Below are 25,177 nucleotides of genomic sequence, written 5' to 3' on the forward strand. Positions count from 1 at the left end.
TGGTCCGTGTCACGGGGTGTAGTCTCCAAACAGTATTGCCTCTGACACTCATTTACTGTGTCCACATCTAGAGGATTTGGTTCAGTGTGGGGAAAATAAGAAGTTCAAGCCCTTAGATGGGACATAATACTTTTTGTCTGATCTTTTTGTCATTGGGGGATGAAGGGGAGACACAATAGCAAGAGACTGACAGATAGACTTGGCAGGTTTTAATAGTGCTTCATTTATAGGGAAGGCAACCCATGCTGAAGATGATGTCTGCAAGATGTCAAGCCATTTGTGCAATGTCTCCTGCACTTCCGCTAATGGGATCTGAAGGGTATCTGCCGCACTCTTCATTGGATCTTGAAAGTATTTTAACTCATCAAAGTGATACATGAGGGATGATAACCTCCTCTGGAAAGAAAGAAATTGGAAGGAGGTTCAGGTTCCAGATAGTCAAACGTAGGTAGTCAGCAGAACCCTGCAGAGAAATTTGGGAATCTGAAGAACCCTCTGCTTCATAGTCCAGTGGAGGAGGAATCAGCCATCTTTCAGAACATATTGGTACCAGGGATGTAGGCAATCCCAGTGAAAGGGGGGAAACCGGGATAATGCTGATTGTGGTATCAGGAATCTTGACTTCAATAGAAGAGACTCAGGTTCCTCAGAAATAAGCAGATCCTTTGACAACCTGAACTCTTGCGGTTCTGGGTGAGCGAGCATGGTGACTTGGTAAGTCCCAGCCACAGAGGTGAGAGATACTGAGTGTTTTACTGATTGTTCTGGAACCTGTTGTACCAATGGTCTAGGTACCGACAAGACCATGGAAGATGTAGAGCATACTGCCTTCTTAGTACAGTGCTGAGCATCAGTAGTCTCTAGTCCAAGTTTCAATGGTTCCAAAGCCTCAATACTGAGTGATGGGTACCATATATGTTAGAAGCAGACAAGGACTTAGATATAGAAGATTCCTCAGTACTGAGACTGCTTGAAGCCTTTGTGGAAGCCTTTGCAGGGCATAGGCCTTTCCAAGTGGTCTCTCCGGGGAAGGTCTTTCAAATTTGCTTACAGGTCTATCCCTTGAAGACCTGGGGGGGGGGGATACAGGAGGGGCAAGCGAGCCATGGAAGTTGATAGGGCACTGTGGTTGCTCAGTGGCCGATGTCTGGTGGCAGGGAGGAGCACAAGGCCAGATTTGACGCAGAATGAAGACCTTGCTCCATTATAAGGAGTCTCTGTCCTTCCTTAAGGGCTCTTTAAGATAGTGCTAATTTTGCACTTAGATGCTACATGCGTATTCCTGAGGCAGCAGATACTGCATGAATGCAGTCGTTCATGGGAGGGGTTCACAGAAAGTAAGGCAATATTGAAGCCTGGAGATGTAGGCATATCACAGAAAAGAGAATTCCTGAGGAAGGACCCTGAGACCTCCTGCGGATACGTAGCCGTTTTGACAAAGTTTTCATTGGGTAGACTGGGTGAAGTCAGTCTCAGATTCTATGGCCTGGTGGTTAGGGCACTGGCCTGGGATTCAGAATGATCTGGGATGAAAAATGTTGCTTTGATTCGGTAGAGCAGGTTTCGACATGCCAGCCCAGTGCTCTAACCACCAAGACAAACATGGACCCACTTCCCAAATCTATAAGCTTAGGTTTCAACCCAAAAACAGGCTTTTTGTTTTCACAAAAACATTCTAAAAGACTTGGTTTTGTTCCAGTGAAGAACAAAACAAGATTTTGAAACCTTGAAAGTTGCTGTGAAACAGAATTGTTATCTTCCAGCCAGGTCTAAGCCTAAACATCTTTGCAAAATGACAATTTTTTTTAATAAAGTACTTAACCGTTTTCAAAACTACTTAGATCTATTTTTGGATTCTTGCATGACACAGCAGATACAGTAGAAATGCCATGCAATGGAACTACCATGCTTCTAACTAGAGCAAGGTAACCTTTTTCCAGCGGACAGTAAATTTGCCAAAAATTCATTTTTTCAGGGCACCAAGATGATTCATAAATTCAGGTCAAATTCAGCAAGTGGTTTCAACCAAACAAGTGGATTTTTTTTTAAGTCAAAGATTTTTCATTCTGAAATGCAGCTAATTAAAAAACCCACAACAACGCAACACACCACAAAAAATAGTTTGGGCTTGAACAAAACATTGCATTTGAACCAAAACAAAAGTTTTTGCATGTTTGGTTTGGTGAGAAATAGTGAAAAACCATCAGCTTTGGTTCAAATCAAACCAAGCTATGTTTTGGTTTGTCCCCTGAACCAAAAAAATCAATTTTGTGCTCAACTCTACTTCTACCTACCACTGCTACTATTTCCAGATACTAAGCTGCCATTCACACAAAAATTTTAATACATAAAAGTATTCTAAGTTGAAGGGACTTTTTTTTAGGAAAAAAATGTTAAAATCAGCTATGTAATAATCAATATTGGAGACTTCGGAGCTTTTATGGATTTCCAAACACAAAACCATCACTCTTCTACAATCTGAATGGAAATTTGGCACCCAGTTTCTTGAGTTGGCAATTTTAAGAAATTTAGACAAGCACAAGGTCAGACTTCTGATATTATTACTACCAACTGAATTGGAAACATGTCCACAAGAGATTAAAGTCGCCTATACTATCCAACTGTTAATGGGAAAAAAATTTTGCCCAGTTGTTAATTTTTAATTCCTGATTTTGTAGCATTGTAATAATCCTTGTAATGGTGGGAAGAATAAACAAACTTCGAGCTGCACGTAAAGCAGCTCAAATACTTCAAGGCAGAGAAAATACAAACTCATCTGTACTTAATAAAGATATTAATCTTCTTATGGAGGAATGGATGCATTGGAAGCAACAAAGTGCTGATAGCCATAGTATCATTTTTTTTTTCAGAAAGATTAAAAGACCTCCTGAGATTCTGTTTATCACCTGAAGGAAAAAAGCCTCTTCACAATTAGGGAACATCAAATAGTGCATTTGTATGTGCAAATGCCCTTAAAAGACAATACAAACTGAGAACAAGAGCACAAAAAAGCAAAAGAACCACTGTACTGATTAAGTCCAGCCATAGGGACACAGTTAAGTCCTGTCCACAGTAACTTTCAGTATTGTAATCGAGTCAGGGGAAAGTGTGTTGTTAATGGGCCCGCTGACTCTTATAGCTATAGTGTAACCAAAGAAAAAGTCACTTCTGGGACAAGGTTCCTTTTGCTGACCTGATATTATCTGCCTTTGTAATTTGGCTGGAAGAACTAAAATGCTTGTGTAAATCCTAAAAGGGTTAAACTAAGAACAGCAAAGGTCACCAACCCGTACCCAACCGTGATTCTTAGGAGCTTGGGGCATGGGAAAGTGACCCTCTATAGTAAGTTCTACAGTAAAAAACACCTGTTCACTAGTACTCCAGCCATTCTCATTAAGCAGCATCACTGACTTCCAAGCAGTTAAGGACTATATTATGCTCTATTCTCTTTGGTTCGCTGAGCTACTCCACCATGTCCCCTCATACAACCCTGCTTTGGGCCTTGATCAAATCAATCATTCTTTTTCAAAACCCAAAACAGACTTTTTTTTAAAAAGAAAAGTCACATGATCAGATATTCACTTGCTCTTGTGATTGCAGCTGCACTGCTTTGGGGAGGTTGGAGGAGGGTTGGGGTAGAGGAAAGAAGGAAGAAAAAGGTGGGAATTAATCACTGAAGGATAAAAGTGCAAAAAAGGAGAGACGCTTTAACTGAACTGTATTCGCATTGACAGTAATACTAAAAGTTTGATCTGTTGTACAAGGGGGATAGTTCCAATACTACAAGGGAGATACTTTTCATCTTCCGATGGTACAAGGAGCGAAATCCAGTATATTGTGAACTCTCATATAGAGGAACTCCATTTACAGTTAAGTTGAATGGAAGTTCAAAATTGTTCAAGAGTATTTACTTAGAATGAAGTTCTTTTGGGGAACGGGGTGGAGACTCCACACTAAGGCTTTGTCTAGATTAGAATTTAAACTGTGATGTTAGCTAACACACTAACTAAGCTGTTTTAAAAGTCCAGCGTAAACAAGTCCCACTACATGTGCCAATTTGGTCTAGCAAAATTTAGCCCAGGCTGGGTGGTATGTGAGGTGTTAGAGCTTCTTAAAAAAAAATCCACAAGAATCTTTTATAATGGAAAGTATTAGGCAACTTAAATACAGGGACACTAACAGCTCCCCCTATAATAATTACACTGACATTGCAACTTACCACTGGGAGTGTGAGCCAGGTGGCCACAATGCGGTCAGTGATCCAGCGATACCAGGCCGGGGAGACAAACATCAAAGGTAGAAAAGGACTGAGCATGAAAATGCTCCCAAAAAAACTTGCCAAGAACAGCGCAAGTAAGAAGTATATCCCTTTCCATGACACCATGGCTCTGGAAGACAAAGTGAGCATTCAGTTAGATAAACACTTGTAATTACTTTCTCCCTACTTAATCTTCAATGGATATGGTGCTTTTCATTTTTGTCCTAAAATATTACGTAATGTTGTGGTGCATTGTTAAATAACTGCAACGTTCCACCTCAGATGTGGCAACACATCAGTGGTTTTGAGATCAACAAACACAATAATTTTAAGGTGCTTGGGACATTAAGAGAGCCATAAAATTATATCAACTTTATCTTCAGTTATTTCCTCCATTTAATATAATATGCGTTGCATTCTGAATTCTCCTCAATGCTATTTTTATTACATACAATTACAAAGAGAATAGAAAACCAGAAGGATATTTGTCACATCAAACACTTTTGATCAATTGCCTCTAACATAGCCAAAATACTAAGCTTATTTGATGGGAGAGGTTAGAAGAGTCTCTGCAAGGTTTTCCTATTTCCCCCCTTTGCCTTCCTCTTCCAAAGTTACAATAATCCCCTTTCCACCGGCAGAATGAATACATTTGGCTTTCTTCAAAACAAACCAACACCCCAAGTAAAGATTAGAGGGATCAGTAAAGAGCAAAACAAAGTGTTATTCCCCATGACCCTGTAAAGGGGATAAATGAACTTCCTCTGCAATATTTCAAGCCCACTCTGGCCAACGGAGCTTGTGACCCAGTTTGAAGCTCCTTCCACGTTTCTACGGGTCCTATCAGTTACTTTCCAGATTATGCCACCCGATGAAGAGAATCATCATCAAAGGTGCAATGTCTCAGTATAGCAAACTTCTGATCTTCGCATACATAAGAGGGCCTTTGGTTTTATAAGGCAGTAGTCCAGACTTAAAATAGTTTAGTGTCCATGCTATTAGTTTGTTATAAATCTAAAATATATAATGCGGAGAGATTCTTAATGGATTAGTGTCCAACAATCAACACAACCCCCAAGGGTTTCTGTTGGCTCAGAGCCTTTCCAACTTAGCAGACATCATGCTATGACAAAACAAATCTGGAAATGTTGTCTAAATTAGAATCTAAAAATAGTCTGTTTTCAGCTATTTAGGACCAAATTGTTTGTTTCTGAGATGAAAGGTTAAGTAGAAGTCAGATTTCTCAGCCACTTTACTAAATTCCTCTCCAACAGGCAGTTTTAGGAATTATAAGAGCTCAGATAGACAATCACTTAGGATAAGGAAAACAGGAAGCTGGACCTTTCAATTTTAAAATGAGCAATGGAAAAGTAAGCCATTAAGTCTTGTACACCGCAATACACATATTTGACTTGAGCATCTTTTCAAGCCTTATTTATATTCCATAGCAGCAATAATAATCAAACATTAAGGTTGCACAGCAAAGCACTCAGAAGTTAGGAAATGCCAAAAGTTAAGACTGCATGCACAATCTTAGCTCTGCTACTTTGGACATATGAGTAACCTGAGATACACTGTGTCCTGTAGTAAGTACAGGCCCTGATAAAGGCCCAGTATGAGGCCTGAGGCCTGAACTAAAGTAATGATCAAGACTCTGCTAACATAAAGCAAAGTTAAGCTGCGAGCCAGAGGCCGGCTTGGTTCACAGAAGCTGGCACGGAAAGGGCTGATGCTGCAAAAGCATATATTCACCTAGCATATTGAAGTATAAACACAGTACTAGAACATATTATACTGAAACATTCCATAGATAACGAAAGGACAGGCCGACCCATCCCAATGACAGGGGCAAAAGGGTAAAATGATGGATAGAGTTGTTTTGTTCGAACCAACATGTACAAGGTAGAAGGCGGTACCTTAATACGTAGAAGGGTGGTAACTTGCTACGTAGAGAGGTTGCACCTCAATACGTCAGGTGTGATGTGTAACTTGTTTGTATCTGTGTATAAGAATGCAGTCCTGGGGAGGTGCCTTTTGTCCAGCCGAGGGGGCAGTGGAAACTCCCGCCACTGACTGAGCTGGGTCCATTGCCAAGAGGCACTTTCTCGTAGTATGCCCTGAATTAGGCTAAGAAACCTACAGGGAACTGCCATTGTGTCCGAGGTCGCAATAAACCTAGTCGACGTGACTTTGCATCTTACTGGACTCTGTGGTTATTGGGGGTCCTCGTCGGGTCTGCTGTGTCAGCTATCTGCGCAGAGCTGGGACAGCACACAGAGGGAACTCACGCACGCAACCGAGTGATATCAACATTGGAGAGAGCAGAGCACCATACCGGTACCACTCTGACAACATGTCCTACCCTGTTTATGCCAGAAAAACAGAGTTCATTGAAGTTTTATATATACATATATATCAGTACACTGACAACTGTACTTACCCCAAATTTTACTGAGTAAAATAGAGTAAAAGTCAAAATTTGCCGACATATATGGACTATCTAAGGCCTTGTCTACCCGAGAAAATGATTTTGGTATAACCTAAGGTGTGAATTTAAATAGATATAAATTAAATTGCTAGAATCCCTCAAGTAGACAGTAAAAGAGTGCCTTTTTTTAAAGCTTATATCGCTTGAGAAGGGGTTTAAGCTAAATTGAAAAACTCCACTCTTCTACTGGAGTAAGTATGTCCACACTGGGGATATATGAGAGAGAGAGAGTGAGAGTGTGTGTGCCGTCAAAATTATTAAACTGCTTATCTTTAATGCTTTGAGAAAAGAAAATTCATATTAAATGTCCAAGATATAGTGGCACTATTCTGACAGTGACAATACTGAAAGCATACAATAATGAAATGTTACAAGCTGCTACATATATCTATTTAAAGCTATAAAATTGCATATTATGCTGCGTTTGAGAAAAATTAGTGACCATGTAATTAAAGACTGTCATAAAGCATTCACAAAAGAGGGCATAGTTAAGGTTATGTATGCAAACTTAGCTTCAGTATTTCACGGTGTTGCTCTAAAATTCTACAGAGACCAGATTTAAGACCTTTTCTTCTGTCACCTTCAATTATTTGAATTGGACCCACAGTTTCACAGAAATTTTTTTCACTCACTCAAGCAGGGGAATCCTGGGGAAATAACTCTGAATTGAGGTTGCCTTCCTGGAGTGTATGCCCTGTCATATAATCAAGATCAATTAAAAAACAATTTAGGATTAATTCTCAAATTTTAAACTGTTGCTGCTGGTATCACCTGAACAGCACTGTCATGCAAGAGAATCACCCCATCCACAGTGTGTTATGGAGCTTCTCTGTCTTTGAAGAAGGTACACGGGAACAGGTTGAAGTAGTGGTAGCAGAGGGAGATGGGAAAATTAAATAAGGCAAGGGAAGGCAAGGAAGGAAAAAAAAATAATACAGGAAGCAAGAAAGGTTAGAGAGAGAGACACGCAGCGATGAGAAGATAGAAGTAAACATGCTAACTGTAGTTGGAGTGGAAGAACAAAAAGCTTACTGAATGTTAAGAGCCCTGCTCCCTGTATGGCTTAGATTCCCTTAGCAATAACAATGAAATTAAAGATCTTGAGACAGCTCTTCAGCCTTGCTACGCCTCCTGCACACTTTTCCAGTTGCACAAAGGGTCTTAAAGCTGCCCAGAGCAGACAGCTGGGGATTCCCCAAGCACAGAGATATGCCAGTGTAATATGAAGCTGGCATCAACTCAAATTTCCCCCAAATACTAAAGAGACAGTGGCCTCACTATTCTTTCAGTAGAAAGATTGCTTAGCACGGAAAACACATGTCCCCCTCTCCCCAGGGATAGCTCAGTGGTTTAAGCATTGGCCTGCTAAACCCAGGATTATGAGTTCAATCCTTGAGGGGGCCACTTAGGGATCTGGGGCAAAAATCAGTACTTGGTCCTGCTAGTGAAGGCAGGGGGCTGGACTCGATGACCTTTCGAGGTCCCTTCCAGTTCTAGGAGATTGGTATATCTCCAATTATTTTTTTTTATTATAAAAATTCCAAAAATTCAACTATTTAAATTGCAGTTTATTTCCAATTTTCTTTAGTGTTGGAACAGGTAATTTGTTGGCTTACTCCCACCCCTTTCTAAAATTTTAGAAGTCCTGAACTTCCCCATCAAAACATTTTTGGATTATGCAGATGCTATTCTTGCCTTCAGGTATATTTTTCTAGATAAAGACTACAGTCAATCACTATCCACTACTGCTACTGTTTTAGTTAGGATTTCACTTCGATCTACATCTCAACATTTTCTGACCTTCACTATGCTTCACTGTGTTTATACAGACAAAGCGCACACTGATTTTGAAATCCACTGAAACTGCCTAATTAAAAGGGCCAAAAAAGCCTTTTATTTCATTACTTGGATTCTATTTATTTGTAATGGGTAGGGCCCTACCAAATCCATGATCCATTTTGGTCAATTTCACGGTCACAGGATTTAAAAAATCATAAATTTCATTATTTCTGCTATTTAAATTTGAAATTTCATGGTGTTGTAATTATAGGGGTTCTGGCACAAAAAGAAGTTTGGGGGGTCACAAAGTTTTTGGAGGGGGGTTGCGGTACTGCTACTCTTACTTCTGTGCTGCTGCTGGCGGTGGCGCTGCATTCAGAGCTACGCAGCTGGAGAGCGGCAGCTGCTGACCAGGAGCCCATCTCTGAAAGCAGAGCCACTGCCAGCAGCACCACAGAAGTAAGAGTGACATGGTATTTGTATTGCTACCCTTACTTCTTGAGCTGCTGCTAGTGGGGCGCTGCCTTCAGCTCTCCAGCCGCCCAGCTCTGAAGTCACCGCAGAAGTAAGGGTTGCAATACCATGACCCCCCTAAAAGAATTTTGTGATCCCCTTTTGGGTCAGGACCCCCAGTTTGGGAAACGCTGGCCCATGAAATCTGCATAGTATAGGGTAAAAGCACACAAAAGACCAGATTTTAAGGTCCGTGACACATTTTTTATGGCTGTGAATTTGGTAGGGCCCTAGTATGTGGCAACAATATTGCCAAACACACTGTACAAAACTAGTATTGCTGCTTCTGCCACTTACTTCAGCTGCTCCATTTGATGAGCTTAATTCAACACCCACTGAAATCAATGGGCCTCCAGTAGGATTTGAATATGAGTGGAATTTAAGATGATACATATATCTAATACTACATAAAATATATTTGCTGTCATAAATCATAGTTTTTACTGTTAGAAATACCAAGGTATGTAGGTGGCAAAATCCCTTATTTAGTAGTTTACAGACTACACAAAAAGTGCCTCTGAAGGACAGTATTCTGCTGAAGCTTCCAAGTCAAGTAAGCATAGAAAGGTTAAAAGAAAAACTCAGACTAATCATGTTACGGTTATATGAATTCTTGCACACAATATAATTTGAGATTAAAATTTTGGGAAGGCTCTTCTTTCCAAATTAATTTAATGTATTAGGATGGTTCTTGGCATCTGGCTATAGCTCCACAGACAATATAGTGCGAATGATAGAGGACAGGTAGAGAACCAAGAATTATTTATTTTCCAAAGAAGCCTTTTGCTCACATTAGAATCTGAACACAGTTCAGATGAGCAATCTAGCTCACAGGTCCTGTTACTACCTGCTATTGATGAAAAATAACTATTGAATCCGAGACAGTAAATTCACTTTATTTATGGATAGGACATTGCTCAAAAAACCAGGGTTTCTATCTATATTTGCCTGTAGAAAACCTTGAAGCCATACCACTTTGATCTTGTCAGATCATATACATTAAACAGAAATGGGCCTTACAGTATTTGGAGGGGAAGCCTTCTATATAAACAGGGGATTTTCAATATTTCTTCAGACACAGAATATTAATTTCTAAGATGTTATCAAAAAGAGAAAAAGGAAAGATGAAACAATGGAAGTGCTATGGTCACTGCACATTTCTACCGGCTTTACAAAACAAAATTCTTAGAGCCATAAAAAGGAGTCCTTAATCTTAAATAACATATACTAAAATGTAGGGAGAAGATTCTGCAAAACACTAAGGGTATGTCTACATTGCAATTAAAAACCCACTTGGACTCATGGGGCTCGGGCTAACAGGCTGTTTAATTGCAGTGTAGACATTCGGGCTTGGGCTGGAGCCTGGGTTCTAGGACCCTACAAGGTCGGAGGGCCCCAGAGCTTGGGCTCCAGCCTCGAGTCCAAACGTCTGCACCACAATTAAATAACCCCTTAGCCTGAGCTCTGTGAGCCCATATCAACTGGCACAGGTCAGCCACAGCTGTCTAATTGCCGTGTACAAATGGACTTATCCTACAAACCTTAACTAAAAAAAAAATTACAGAGAAAGTATGATTGGTGCCATTACAAGGCAAAGTTAAGATCACTTGAATACCTTAGTGGTAAATTTTTACAACTTTTACATGTTTAGATTTCTTTTAAGTTTAATCTTATATCTTAATTTCGTGAATTTATAATACTTGTTTTTGGAGATAGAACATTCATATGCTTTTTATCCTGAAATTACTGGTATGTATGCTCACCCCAAACTCCAGTTCAACTTTCTTGCTGTTTGGGAAAAGAGATAGAGTATAGCCTCTTTAGATCACATTTATTAACAGGAAACAGGCACACAAACAATAGAAAACAAGTCTCTAATGTATTCACTTAAGAATTTCAAAGAACTTCTTCATTTCTTTGGTTTAGCCACATTATCAGACTGTGTGATCACACAACAGACTATGGACTATAAAAAGAAAGACAACATAGCAAAGTACAAGAACACTAGAGAATGTTTCAACAACTGAAGTTAAAGTAGACAAGGGGAATTTTCTTTTCAGAAAGTTATAGTGCTTAAAAAGAGTCCTGATTCCATGAGAGAGACAAGATAAGTAAGATAGTATCTTTTATTGAACCAACTTCTTTTGGCAAAAGAGACCAGCTCCACGAAGCTCTTCTTCAGGTCTGGAAAAGGTAATCAGAGGTCACAGATAAATACAAGGTGGAAAAGACTGTTAAGCACAAGGAGTTAACACATGTTGCAAGAAACCAAAATGAACTGGGCAATTAACACATCTGCAGCGTAGCTCACAGAATAGGTATTTGCTAGGTAAGGCATAGGTATAAGTTAAGGCAGTAATGTAATGAGCCTACAAGCCTCAAGACCTGTAAAACAATAATTTAGCTAAACTAATCAAGGCCTAAAAAGCTTTAGCATAAGCAGCGAGCCACACGTAATTCTAGATCATAAGGTATCACAAGAAAGAATACTGTAATGACTAACCTGCTGACAGGTATATGGCACAAGATGCCAGCTGCTATCAGCTTGGGATATTTTACGATAGCAACACCAGCAGATGTCCAACCACAAGAATGCCACGGCAACGAATTAATATATATGCTAATAAGCTTGAGGTAAAGGTCTAGTAACCTATAGGAGAAGGGCACCCCGACTTTAGTGGGGTCTGGAAGTCCAAATAAGGAAAAGAGGCTGAAGCCCCTGCTGAATGTGCATTAGGCATAGTAGCATCAGCATAACACACTATAAAAGCTGTATCCCAGCCTGTATGCCATGGGAGATGCCAGGATGACAACCACTGGTTGTGGTGACGATGATGATCATGACAGCTAACACTTTAGGTTTTTCTGCAAGGGATGATGTGAGTATATGATGCTCAGATGCTCTTTCCATATTATCTCTATCTACCTTGCTGGGCTGGAGTGATTGTGATTTTGCTAATTGTGATAATAAAACTACTGAAAATTCTGAAGCTTTTTCCTAAGTGTGAGGATGTTGCAACCATACATATCATGATTCCAAATTTACAATTAATTCTAACACTGTGCCTGATCTTGGGACTAGAACCTTCCAAACTTCAGATTGTTCATTTGTCACTTTGGGATTCGTAAGTAATCAACATAATTAATACACAATCAAAAGATAAGGCAATACAGTCATAGGACAAAGGAGAGTTAATGGGTTATAGATTGTTGTGATGAAAAACTAGAGTCCTGGTCTACACTACACAATTACTGCAGCATATGTTGCTCAAGGGTGCGAATAATCCACATCCCTGAGCGACGTAGTTATACAGACCTAAGCACCAATATAGACAGTGTTATGTCGATGGAAGAATGTCTCCTGCCAACATAGCTACCGCCTCTCATGGAGGTGGAGTTATTAAGCTGATGGGAGAACTCTCTCCCATTATCTGAGGGTACGTCTTCACTACCCGCCGTATCGGCGGGTAGCAATCGATTTCTCGGGGATCGATATATCGCGTCTCATCTAGACGCGATATATCGATCCCCGAACGCGCTCATGTCGACTCCGTAACTCCACCAACGCGAACGGCGGTAGCGGAGTCGACATGGGGAGCCGCGGACGTCAATCCCACGCCGTGAGGACGGTAGGTAATTCGATATAAGATACTTCGACTTCAGCTACATTATTCACGTAGCTGAAGTTGCATATCTTATATCGATTTTCCCCCGTAGCGTAGACCTGCCCTTAGAGCAGTGGTTCTTAACCTATTTACCATTGTGGTCCGCATCCAATACTACCTGTATGGCCCTGAGGATGTCACATGGGCCGCAGTTGTGCGCTGATTGAGCAGCAGGTTGAGAACCACTGGCTTAGAGCATCTTCACCAGAAGCACTACAGTGGTGCAGCTGCACCGCTGTAAATCTGGAGTGTAGACCTGCCCAGAGTCTCTACTGAGTACGAGCAGCAAAGAATCCTGTGGCACCTTATAGACTAACATATGTTTTGCAGCATGAGCTTTCGTGGGTGAATACCCACTTCTTCGGATGCAAGCAGTGGCCACTGCATCCAAGAGTGGTATTCACCAAAAGCTCATGCTGCAAAACATATGTTAGTCTATAAGGTGCCACAGGATTCTTTGCTGCTTCTACAGAATCAGACTAACACGGCTACCCCTCTGATACCTTCTACTGAGTACATGATTTTTGGTGCCTAGCAGAGTTATGAATTTAAGCTCCCAGGCTCATCATTTGAAGGTATTGTGCAGGTTCTCTTTGAGGATGAGGACAGGGAGGTCAGATATAGCATTCCACATTCTTCCTAAAAATATTTTAAAGCCTTAAATAGTTTAATCTAGCACTTCAAATTTCAACTACAGTTTTCAGATGTGCATTTCAAAATGGATATTTTTAACCAGCCGTGTGAGCTTGTGATTTGACTATTTCAAGATAGAGAGCCAGGATAAAATCTCTCCGACCAGCTGGAAGTGGTGTAGAGGCAGCAAGTATAAACCCAAAACATTTGAAGGTGGCAGACAATCTTTTAGCATTCTACAATAGCCTCTCTGTCCAACCTAAAACACTACATTCTCAATGACCTCACACAGGAAAACAATAAAAGATACAAACACCATACCACCTGTGGGTGAACACTTTTCACAAAGTGAACACTTTATATTTGACCTATCAGTCCCCATCCTCAAAAGAAACCTGCACAACTCTTTTAAAAGACAAGCTTGGAAGCTGAAATTCATAAGTTTGCTAGAGACTAAAAAACATGGTTTTAAAAGACACCAGCTTTATGGTTTATTACACAATTTGTTACCCATTAAACCTCCATTTTTTCCTATGACTTCATTGGCCATTTTACCTTGAATAGTCCCTTAAAATATGTGAGAACTAAACTATCTGTTCGATCTTGTTTTTAGCAGTGACACTCTTAGTACCTTTTCCAGACCTGAAGAGCTCTGTGTAGCTCAAAAGCTTGCCTCTCTCACCAACAGAAGTTGGTCCAATAGAAGATATTACCTCACCCACCTTGTCTCTCTAATAGCCTGGGACGCACCTGGCTACAACTCCACTCTATACAAGAAATACCAATAAAATTCAAACTTCAACATCAGTTTGTAACTGCAAAACGTGATCAAATAACCATCCCTTCTCTTTTTGACTTAAGAACTAAAAATTGCAAAGCAGCATCTCAAAAAACCTAGAAAAATAATTCATTTTATTATCATCACTGCTTCATAAGAAAGATGCATGCTTCATCAGTTAAAGGATCAGGAGGGAAGTTATGTTCCGTTACTCAGCTAAATGTTTTTCAAGTAGAAAAGTACTTTTTTATTGCTGTTGACAACCATATCTTCCTATGGTAGGAATGATATTCTCAGCACTTCTGATTTATCAGTAATACACAAAAGCTTTGGCTTACTCCAAAATCACTTTCCATTTGTGGGGTGGGGTGCATGCAGAAGGACAAAAAAGGATTAGGTTATGATTCATGTCTGAAGCTGCACACTATTAGAGAGCTGCTACCCTGGTACTGGGCTTGTAATTTTTCACCTATTTTGTGGCAGAACTCCAAGTTATTGGGGAACTGTACAGTTGTTCACATACTCTTGTCGTCACAGCAGAACAAAAATATTTTCTGTCTCCAGGTAACGGGCAACAGTAATTCCTAAAATATAATTTTTGTTTTATATTTCAGTTAATTTTAAACATTCTTGGCTAAGATGGGACAGAAATAACTTTCCAAAACAGTTGCATTTTTGTAAACTTCAGCTTTACGAGAATCCATTCTTGAACCACTTGAAAATATTTTATGTGAACAGTTTTTTTAAATAATAATATAAAGCAGAGGTATTCTGTTGTGGTCAGTCTTTGGCTCATGTTTTGCCTATTAGTTACATGTTTTTGTTCAAGGTACAGCTGAAATGACTGCCAAACCAGAACTTGTTATGATGATGTTTCCAAAATGTTTTAAACCGGATCTGTGAAAAGTCTATTCTCTATTACAAACTAGAATTGATGCGTGAAGAATTCCATGGCTTGGAAGGGAGGAAAGGATGTGAAATATAGTCATATTATTTGGTTAAAAACAAATGGCTCATCTGCTTCTAAAATTAAAGGTGGCTAGTAGCAGTTACACAGTAGTCAAGTCTGAGCTCACACTTCACATTTCATTGCCAGTTTCTGAATGATTTAAAGTTCTAAAAAAAGTCAATCATAGATTAAGCTTCATTATCTGCCAACTTCACTGTAAATAAGATTTATCTACAATATGGATCAAGCAACACTGCCCAACAAACAGGGACACTTTTTATGTAATAATTAAACACGTCCAATATTTGAAATTTCACAGTTGACAAATCAAGTTTTATTACATCACTAAATAAATAAACCAATGTTTTTATTGCTTCTAAGGCAACAATGCTAACATGAATACTTACCAGTCAGTATAATGTTTCAGTTTGATAGCCACTGGCAATAAACTGCCTGCATATTAATCACTGTGTTCCCTCGAATCAAGAGGGATTCAATTGCATCCTTTTTTAGTCAATAGTTACCAGTGGAAAAGGTAACCAAAGGTTATTTAATTAAGCACCAGAATACTATACACTATTTTCAATTAAAACCAACCAGAGAGTTTGACAGCGAGCCAGGAATCCCTTTCACTAACCCAATTTACTCTCAATTTACAGCACCTTCCCATAGAAATCCTATCCTGCAGTAGGTGAGTTAGCTACAAACTGATGTTTGATTATTTAGTCCAGTATCTCTTTCTGAAACTATTAAGTAGAGCTGTACTGGAACCAAAATTCACCTATGATAGAGGATTTTGAATTTCTGGGGAAAAGAAAAAAAAAAGGTTTCAAATCAGAACAAGCTGGAAATGCCATATTTTTCATGGAACAGAAATTTGAGAAGAACCAAAACAGGTTTCCTCTTAAATTTCTGGACAGTTCCCTAGCCACCTGAGGGGACAGCCTGCTCCACTCATCTGCTGGGTAGGAAGCACGGGAGCTCAACAGCCCACCAGGCAAACAGCCAGAAAGCCTTGGAGTTTATATAGCCCAGCAATCCCAGGGAGCTTGCCAGGTGGACAATTGCAGGAGCATGGGAACTGGGCAGCCCACCAGGCGGGCAACCCAGAGATATGGGGATACTGGCTGTTCACCAACTAGGCCATGTGGGAGACAGGCAGCCAGGCAGGCGGACAAGAAACCAGGCAGAAAGTTTAAACGGAGTCGACATGTTCCCGTGGAACGTTTCGATTATGTTGAATAAACATGTTCTGATGGAAAACTGATCTGTCAAACTTTTTCTTACCAGTTCTTTTATTAACCTTGGGATTAGAGCAGGAGACTGGCACCTAGATAGCACCATGTTTGAATGTCAGAATTCCATATAACAGATTGAGAGGAAGAACTTGTTTCCATTTCCAGCTCTACTTAGGCGTGTAACTTCACCTCTGCGTCTCAGTTCATATATCTGTAAAATGGATATAACTTATATGGAGAACATGACAGACAATATTGTTTTGAGATCCTCAAAGTGCTATGATTTCAAAGTAGCATGTCCTTTTATAAAATATGCAATGATTTTTACAGACACAGACTGACACAGCAGCCCGCGCAATACAAGCAACATGCTTTGCAAGTTTCCTCACACCATTTTTCCCCAACACATCTTACTCCTGATCCTGTTCTTTAAATACTGGCCTCTCCAAAAAGGAGTATCAAGTGTGTTAAACTGTGGTGTGGACTGCTTCTATGGAACAAACATGTGCCACATCATTAAAACTGACTTCATTTAATTTTTTTAAACCCAGTCATCAGAGATAAAGTAGAGGATTAAGTGAATGTATCCAGTCCTATATACTTTTATGATGTTACTTATTTTAATTAACTCTAAATGCATCTTTGACCCTCTTTGCAATTTAGCCATTAGATGTTATTAAGTAGGTAATTCAGTTAGGAAAAGATCAAATTGGTACAATGTTTTTTCACTCGTTTGCCTTTACTCTTCAAAACCTTTCTCTGAGTAGTCATTAGACTAATAAAGACTTCATGAGAGCAAAAGGTAAGGTATTTAGAAATGCTTAGAAGAGGGTGTCAGGTGGCGAATTAGGGTTGCCAGGCATCCGGTTTTTGACCAGAATGCCCGGCTGGAAAAGAACCCTGGCGGTTCCAGTCAGCACTGCTGACCGGGCTGCTAAAAGTCCAGTTGGCGAAGCGGGACTATGGCAGGCGTCCTGCCTCCACGCGGCTCCCTGAAGCAGCCAGCATGTCCCTGTGGCTCCTAAGCGCAGGGGTGGCCATAAAGGCTCCGCACACTGACCCCACCCTGAGTGCCAGCTCCACAGCTTCCATTGGCCAGGAACTGCAGCCAATGGGCACTGCAGGGGCGGTGCCTGCAGGCATGGGCAGCGCACAGAGTCCCCTGACCCTGCACCTAGGAGCCAGAGCAGGGCCAGGGACATGCTGCCGCTTCCGGAAGCTGGGTGGAGCCAGGTAGCCTGCCTTAGCCCGCTATGCTGCCGAATGGGAGCCCGCACCCCAAGCCCCCTCCTGCACCCCAACCCTCTGCCCCAGGTTGGAACCTCCTCCTGTACCCTAACTCCCTCCCAGAGCCCACACCCCAACTCCCTGCCCCAGCCCTGAGCCCCCTCCCTGCACCCTGAACCCATCATTTCTGGCCCCACCCTGGAGCCTGCCTGGGAACAGGGGCGGGGCAAGGGTATTTGGTTTTATGCAGTTAGAAAGTTGGCAACCCTATGGTGAGAATACATTACGGAAAGAAGCCTGGTTTTATTCTTAAATAAATTCACAAAATGCAGTACAATCTGCAGTTGACCAGCAATAGGCAGAAATGCCAAAGGAAGAAAAACTAATCATACAATTGTAACTTTTGCTACATAAAACTGCCTAAGTTCGACAGAATCATACATGAACAATTCCAAGTATCCGTTTCACAGCATTTGAAATACAAACTTACTCTACATAGTCTATGCTGTAAGTTACTATGGCCTTTTGCGCTTTCATTTTTACAGCATTAAGAAGCAAGAGCCCCCTGGCTGCCCATGCATCAAGGATAGGAGGTTTAACCACATCAAAAATAGCTACTGTACTAACCTCAAGGTGTGTTTATTTTTAAGGTTGGAAACAGTCAAAAAAGCTCAATGTTTATTAAATGTCAGTTCTGAGTGACCTCTAAATAACCTACAGGCACACAAAGAATGAGGGCACTTTCTGAAGTTTTATGATGTAGATAATAGAAGATCTAAGGCTCAAAGCTAGGTCCAATCTACAGGAGGAAAAAGCTACTTATAACTGACAGTTACCAAAAGCAAGTCACTCTTCCTCAGATGAATAAGCCCTTAATGTAAATCTAAGTTATACTTAAACTGAAAGAGGGTTTTACAGCTTTTGCCCCCTAGATAGCTAGAGTCTGTTTCAAAATAATCATAATACATGGATATTAGAAGTAAAAGGAAACAAACTAGTTTGCACAGACGGGCTTTTATTTTGTACAGTGTTGAGATCCCAAGACCCCAAATTATAGCCATTAAAGCAAAAAGTCCAAATCAGAATGAAGCTTTTGAAAATCATATCCTATGTCATACCAAGGCATTAAGTTTTTCTCCTAGCTTGCCAACAGTGTTATTCTACAACAAAAAAAGCTGAGCAAACTTCAAGAATTTACAGTAATTCAGAAGATTCAAACTGATGAATAATGGAACACTGAGAGACTCACAGACTCAAAGGATGGGAAGGGACCTTGAGAGGTCATCTAATCCAGTCCTCTGCACTCATGGCAGGACTAAGTATTATCAGACCATTCCTGACAGGAGTTTGTCTAACCTGCTCTTAAAAAAATCTCCAATGATGGAGATTCCACAACCTCCCTGGGTAATTTATTCCAGTGCTTAACTACCCTGACAGTTAGGAAGTTTTTCCTAATGTCCAACCTAAAACTCCCTTGTTGCAATTTAAGCCCATTGCTTCTTGTCCTATCCTCAGAGGTTAATGAGAACAATCTACCTCCCACCTCCTTGTAACAACAGTTTTCATGTATGTAAAAGGTTATGTCCCCCCTCAATCTTCCCTTCCAGACTGAACAAACCTAATTTTTTCAATCTTCCCTCACAGGTCATGTTTTCTAAGCCTTTAATCATTTTTGTTGCTCTTCTCTGGACTTTGTCCTGTTTTCAGGAAGGATGTGAACAATGTGATGCTCAGAACTGGACACAACATTCCAGTTGAGGCCTAATCAGCACAGAGTAGAGCGGAAGAATTACTTTCCATGTCTTGCTTACAACACTCCTGCTAATACATCCCAAAATTAAGTTTGCCTTTTTTTTTTTTTTGCGCAACAGTTACACTGGTAACTCATATTTAGCTTGTGGTCCACTATGACCCCCCAGATCCCTTTCCGGAGTACTCCTTTCTAGGCAGTCATTTCCCATTTTATATGTGTGTAACTGATTGTTCCTTCCTAAGTGGAGTACTTTGCATTTGTCCTTATTGAATTTCATCCTGTTTACTTCAGACAATTTCTCCAGTTTGTTCAGATCATTTTGAATTTTAATCCTATCCTCCAAAGCACTTGCAACTCCTTCCAGCTTAGTATCGTCCCCAAGTAAGTGTACTCTCTGTGCCATTATCTAAATCATTGATGAAGATATTGAACAGAACCGGACCCAGAACTGATCCCTGCGAGACCCCACTCGTTATGTCCTTCCAGCATGACTGATAACTACTCCCTGGGAATGGTTTTCCAACCAGTTTTGTACCCACCTTACAGTAGCTCCATCTAGGTTGCATTCCCCTAGTTTGTTTCTGAGAAGGTCATGCAAGACAGGATCAAAAAGCTTTACTAAAGTCAAGATAGATATACCATGTCTACCGCTTCCCCGCTATCCACAAGGCTTGTTACCCTGTCAAAGAAAGCTATCATCTTTAATGGGAGACATTTTTGAAAGAGCTATTAGAATAGGCAGTTCTTCCCTCTACCATAGTACCTTTAGAGCCTCAGTTCACAGCTATTCCTAGCAATGGCATTAAAAGTGGCAGTTTCACCACTATCTGTTCCCCCAGAATGAGGATTTCATTGCTAAACATGCAGACAAAGAAGCCCTAAAGCATAGTTAGTCCAAGGCAAAGATTTAAATTTAATGCTGAGTACATCAGTTTTGACCTTTGGCACTAGGAATTGAACCAATGTCCCCAAAAACAGTAAAGGCTCTTAATCTCTCCCTTACATACATTGCATCTGTGCCAACACACATTCCTTAAGGTTGATTTAAGGTTTTGAGTTTCCAAGATTCTAATGCCTTTGCTATGTTCGACCATTTTGAATGTCTGGCTGGCAGCTTGTGAAACCATAACTTGCATTTCTCCCCTTTTTGTAATAGTACATCCATGAGGAATTACTTTATTTTTAATAGCTTTGCTAAGCAGAAGGTCAATAGGGTGATAGAAGTTTTGAAGCCAGTTTTGATCAGTATTCTACACTCAGCATTATTAACACAAGAGAATTGGAGAAAATGAAGCCCAGAGTCTGAGCATTGTTCACCCAGACAGTGTAACAGGCTATGAAAGCCACCAACCATCACTGGGGCCGTAATTGTGTCATGGGAAATTTTACTACGAGTGCTATCACTTAGCCTATAAGTCATGAAAATGGAAGGCAAGATTTTTGAAGGCACAAATGGGAGTAAGGCAACCTACTTAAAATGACTTTCAATGGAATTTGGGTAACTAGCCTGGCCCCTTCTGCCATACAAAAATTCAAGATCATTAACAAGCACCCAAAATGACCTTTTTCCTTTTTAATGTATGTGTTTTAATAAATAAATAATTTGGGGATTTAGACTGGTCACACTAGAGCCCACCTTTGTAAACCCAACCAGCTCTCATTTACTTATTTTTAAGCCATTTGTGGAGGGATTATAAGAAGAACACTTACAAGAATTACGGTTAAGCAAGCCCATTGGGTTGGTCTTTTCTGTTGACACCTGCTTAAGTTCCCACTACCTATTAACTTACCATGTAACAACAGCAACTGAGCCCCAATTTTGCAAATAGATCTCTATGGGGAAACCTCTGTCCTGGCACTGAGCCTCAATGAAGTCAATGTAGAGCCACTTGCAGGATCAGGGCTTGAATGGTTTCCAATGTCAAGTAAAATGTAGAGATTGAATAGAAAAGCTAACTAAAGACATCTTCACTGATCTCACAGGTCACTCTGACTGAGCATGTTGCTACAGGTGGAAGTGCTTCCTGCAGGCCACCTTAATTAACACTTTCCATTATAAGACCCTATTTTTAGTTGCTTTGTCAAACATACTGTTCAGACTGAAATTTTCCATGTCAGATGAAACAAAGCCGGAGCCAGACACCTATTTCCAAAAACAGTATCAGAGGGAAAGAAATCATTTTGCCAAAAAGAAAATTCTTACAACTGTTGCATCGAGAAGCTCTATGCTTTGGAGCAGGGACTTGAAATTTGGCAGGTGGCTGCCAGTTATTAGGAATAAGGCTCAAAAATTAAGCTAAAATGCATGATACATTGAAACTACAACTTGTTCCAATATAAAATAATTTCAAAAGACACAAACTGCAATATTTTCCTGATGATCATTTATGCTTAAGAGTTGACTGCTCTGTCATTAGAAATGATAGATTTGTTACCTGGCAGCCACAGAAGCAAAGGCAAAACTTCTGAAGGAAACTCACTATTGCCACATTCTCATAAAAAACTGTGATGGCTTCTTTGCATGTGTTCTAAATACTGAGCCACATAAACCCAGGGGGAGTTATTGGTTTGTTTTGGATTGTGTTTGTTTGTCAGGTGGACAAGGCCAAAAAGAAAATGGCAAAGAGGATGTACGGATCTGGCATTTTTAACTAGTACTAATTCTTGTTAACTAAATGTGCAGCAGTAAAGGGTGAAATTTAAGACTTTGTCCAGAGACTTAATGCGTGGCAAGCCAGTATGTGAATGCACAGCGCTCTAGCCTGCCGCACACTAAGTTCCATAGCATGCAGTGACATAATGCTATTTGAGACACTGGACTTGTGGGAGAAGAGGCTGTGAAGGCACAGCTACACAACAGCTGCAGAAATGTGGACCTCTATGAGCAGACTGCATGGGGGATGCAGGAGATGGGACATGACCGGGATCAGCAGCAGTGGCGTGTGAAAGCAAAGGAACTGAGACAAGCATACTAGAAGGCCAGGCAGGAAAACAGTCAAATAGGGGGTGAAGTGCAGACCTGCCACTTTTACGAAGTGCTACATGCCCAACTTGGCAGAGATCCCACCACCACAATAGAGACCACCCTGGAGCCCAAGACAGCCACTTGTCATGTGCAAGACAGGTAGACAACTGGTGAGCCAGACATGTATATATGCTTATTGTTTTTAAAGGTATTTTTCTTTTAAACACTTTGGCACTAAATAAAATAGTTTGCTTTAAGAAGGCTGTCTGGTCACTGTTAACCACTCCCAAATAGAACAGAACTGCAAGTACTGAACATAACTTGGACCTGCTGACACAATCACAGTTAGTATCTTGAGACTGCAGCCCAAAGCCTGTTCTGAAAGTGGGAGAATCACATGGCTCCACTTAGAAAGAAGGTGACAGCTCAAGGCTTTAGACATGGAAGGAGTGCTCTCACAATCCAGGAGGGCTCAGCAGTGCAGTTAGTCTGGTAACTGTGACAGATGCCACTATGACTATGCCATGAAGGTGAAGGTGTTGAGATAATGAAATGTGAAGCAGCTGATAGCTAACTCCAGCTGATATTTGAAAGAGGTATGCCTTCCACCTTCAGTGAGACTACAGAAATTATAAATTCCCGTGAACTGACACACACACTCTCCCCTCTCCTACCCATATGCACTCCTACATACCTTAACTTTCTTATGCCTTATTACATTCACGATGATTATCTGTAGAAGCAAGTAAGCAGCAGCAGCAGCAAGCAAGACAGCTAAGAATCATCAAAAGCCACCACCCATCATCCCAAGCAGCAGAAAACTTCCAGTTTTGCACGATTTCTGCAACACAGCATCACAGAGACTTCACCATCACTGGTGAGATGGTGCTTGCAAAAGCACTACCAAGGGATTCAGATTTACATATTTCTTCTAATAATTTTAATGTGATATGGAATAGCTATTCTAGTTAAAAGACACCAACAGCTTCTCCTCAAACACCAAACTGTTTAGACCATTTACTCCTGGAGAGGAGACATAAGCTAACCTTGATAAACAGAGAGGAACAGCAAGATTTAACGTGAATTTAAGACTGAATATTAATTAATGTGACAGTCTCAAGACTGCGCCTTGAGTGGCCTTTTTTTTTTTTTTTTAACTGAAGTAAAAGTACTGAAGTAATGTAAATGTTTCTTCGGTTTCATAGAACCTAGTTAAAATCACTTACCTCTGCCCATTGATAAACTGTTTAGGTTATCCATGATAAACCAGACAGGAGTCACCAACCCCTAAATAAAATTCCTTAGTCCATTTATAAACTGTTTCAGTTGTCTATGTTACACTAAGACAGGAGTCACTACCCATTTGGGGTTTAATAGACTTTGGTCTCAACTTGCCTTGAGAAGAGTTGCCACACCCAGTAGACCCTCTCTTGCAGTGTAAGCTGTCGAAAGCTCTCCACAAAGATACACAGAAGGGATTGCGGTGGAAGTAACCACTGTTTAAATGCCTGTTTGGTTTTGTTTCTCTGGACTGTATACTTAGTAATTTTTGTTATTTAAAATTATTTGGCACTCAACAACTTAACACCACTTTCTGCCCCACAAATCATTGCTTCCATTTGTTCCTGCTGTTGCGACACGTTAACAAAAAGGGAAGGAAGTGATGGAGTTTGCACAAAGCAGAATTAATGGAATATCTCAAGCCAAAAGGAAAAGATAAAGTGATAGAAGGGCATTGGGTCACAGTTACATTAAGCAGCACAATGTGCTCTTTTACACAATCTGCCTGACCTCAATTAACGGTCCAGAAGCTTTATTTACAGTGACTGAGGCACAGATGAACAACAAAAAAATCACCATGTTCTTCACCCTACTTTCAATGAATTAGATGAGGGAAAGAAGTGTTGGAATTGGTTGTAAAGGAATAAAGAGTGATATGACGAGAAAGATATTTGAAGATAAATTGAGCAGAAGTGAAATACTGGTATGCACAGGGTTTCCAACAACATTGAAGATTTACAACTAGTGAAAAAAAATTTTCATCATGGATACAATGTTCTCCATAGTATGTCACTGATACTCAGCAAGTAAGAAAAAGATTAGATCCTCAGCTAACCTCATTTTCACCCATCCTTACCTACAACTATTTTAATTAATCTTTGAAATACAATGCACTTAGATACTTACACAAGATAAAATTAGTGATCTGGAGGATACAAGATTAAAACAGACAGTATCTTCAGTAAAATAACTAAATGGGATCACAAGCAATTATAACTGTATCAGTTTTAAGTGGGTAATTTTGACAATTGATTTAAACTATGCAAGAGGCTTGTTTGGATTTTTTTTTTAAACTAAACTGAAATGGTATTTTTCAGTGATTCCTAAAATATTAAGGAGGCTGTGATTGGTTAAGGCTGTTCTAAACATAACATGCCTACCCCCTATAAAAGCAAGTACATGAACAGTTGAGACATCTAACAGCACATACACACTACCCTTCCACCGAAAAAGACTTCACAAATGTCAAATCCACTACACAGCCCAACACATCACACTACTGACTTTGTTCCTGTGAGGATCCCAGACTTTCAGTACCCAAGTCCCCATATTCCTTTCTGTCCACCTCCTTCCCCTCATCCCACAGAGGCAGATTTAAGGTTGCAATGTGTGGTGTGTGCTGATTGTGCTACTGAAGTCTTTCTCTAGGTAGTAAAGAAAAGCAGTAAATGGTACCTTAATTGTTCATTTCCTTGCTTTTGTGGTTTTATGTTAAGTATGTTATATAGAGACCAACCTTAACTGATACACAGTGTGGTGGTTTTGTAGACCAATTTCCAAGTTTATCTTTGAGTTTATGATGTTATCTACCAATGAGAACTCTTGATCTTTCAGTCCATTGCTTCACAGAATCACTTCACCACCCAACAG

At 40.3% G+C, this 25,177-nt stretch overlaps 1 protein-coding gene across 9 annotated transcripts in view; it reads right to left on the reverse strand.

The window, feature by feature from the left end:
• Window positions 1–25,177, reverse strand: part of LCLAT1 (lysocardiolipin acyltransferase 1) — a 206,861-nt gene that overhangs the window by 125,448 nt on the left and 56,236 nt on the right. For 3 of the 9 annotated variants that reach the window (XM_039530335.1, XM_039530331.1, XM_039530336.1), the window contains one exon: window positions 4,220–4,388. In XM_039530335.1, the coding sequence (XP_039386269.1) occupies window positions 4,220–4,384 (165 nt within the window). In that variant the 5' untranslated portion in view covers window positions 4,385–4,388. Of the gene's footprint in view, window positions 1–4,219; window positions 4,389–16,350; window positions 16,513–24,433; window positions 24,453–24,982 lie in introns of all 9 variants that reach the window. The other 6 variants (XM_039530338.1, XM_039530330.1, XM_039530332.1 and 3 more) reach the window with 5 other exon arrangements.

Source organism: Mauremys reevesii, linkage group 3 (assembly GCF_016161935.1).
Source record: "Mauremys reevesii isolate NIE-2019 linkage group 3, ASM1616193v1, whole genome shotgun sequence".
Taxonomy (NCBI): domain Eukaryota; kingdom Metazoa; phylum Chordata; order Testudines; family Geoemydidae; genus Mauremys; species Mauremys reevesii.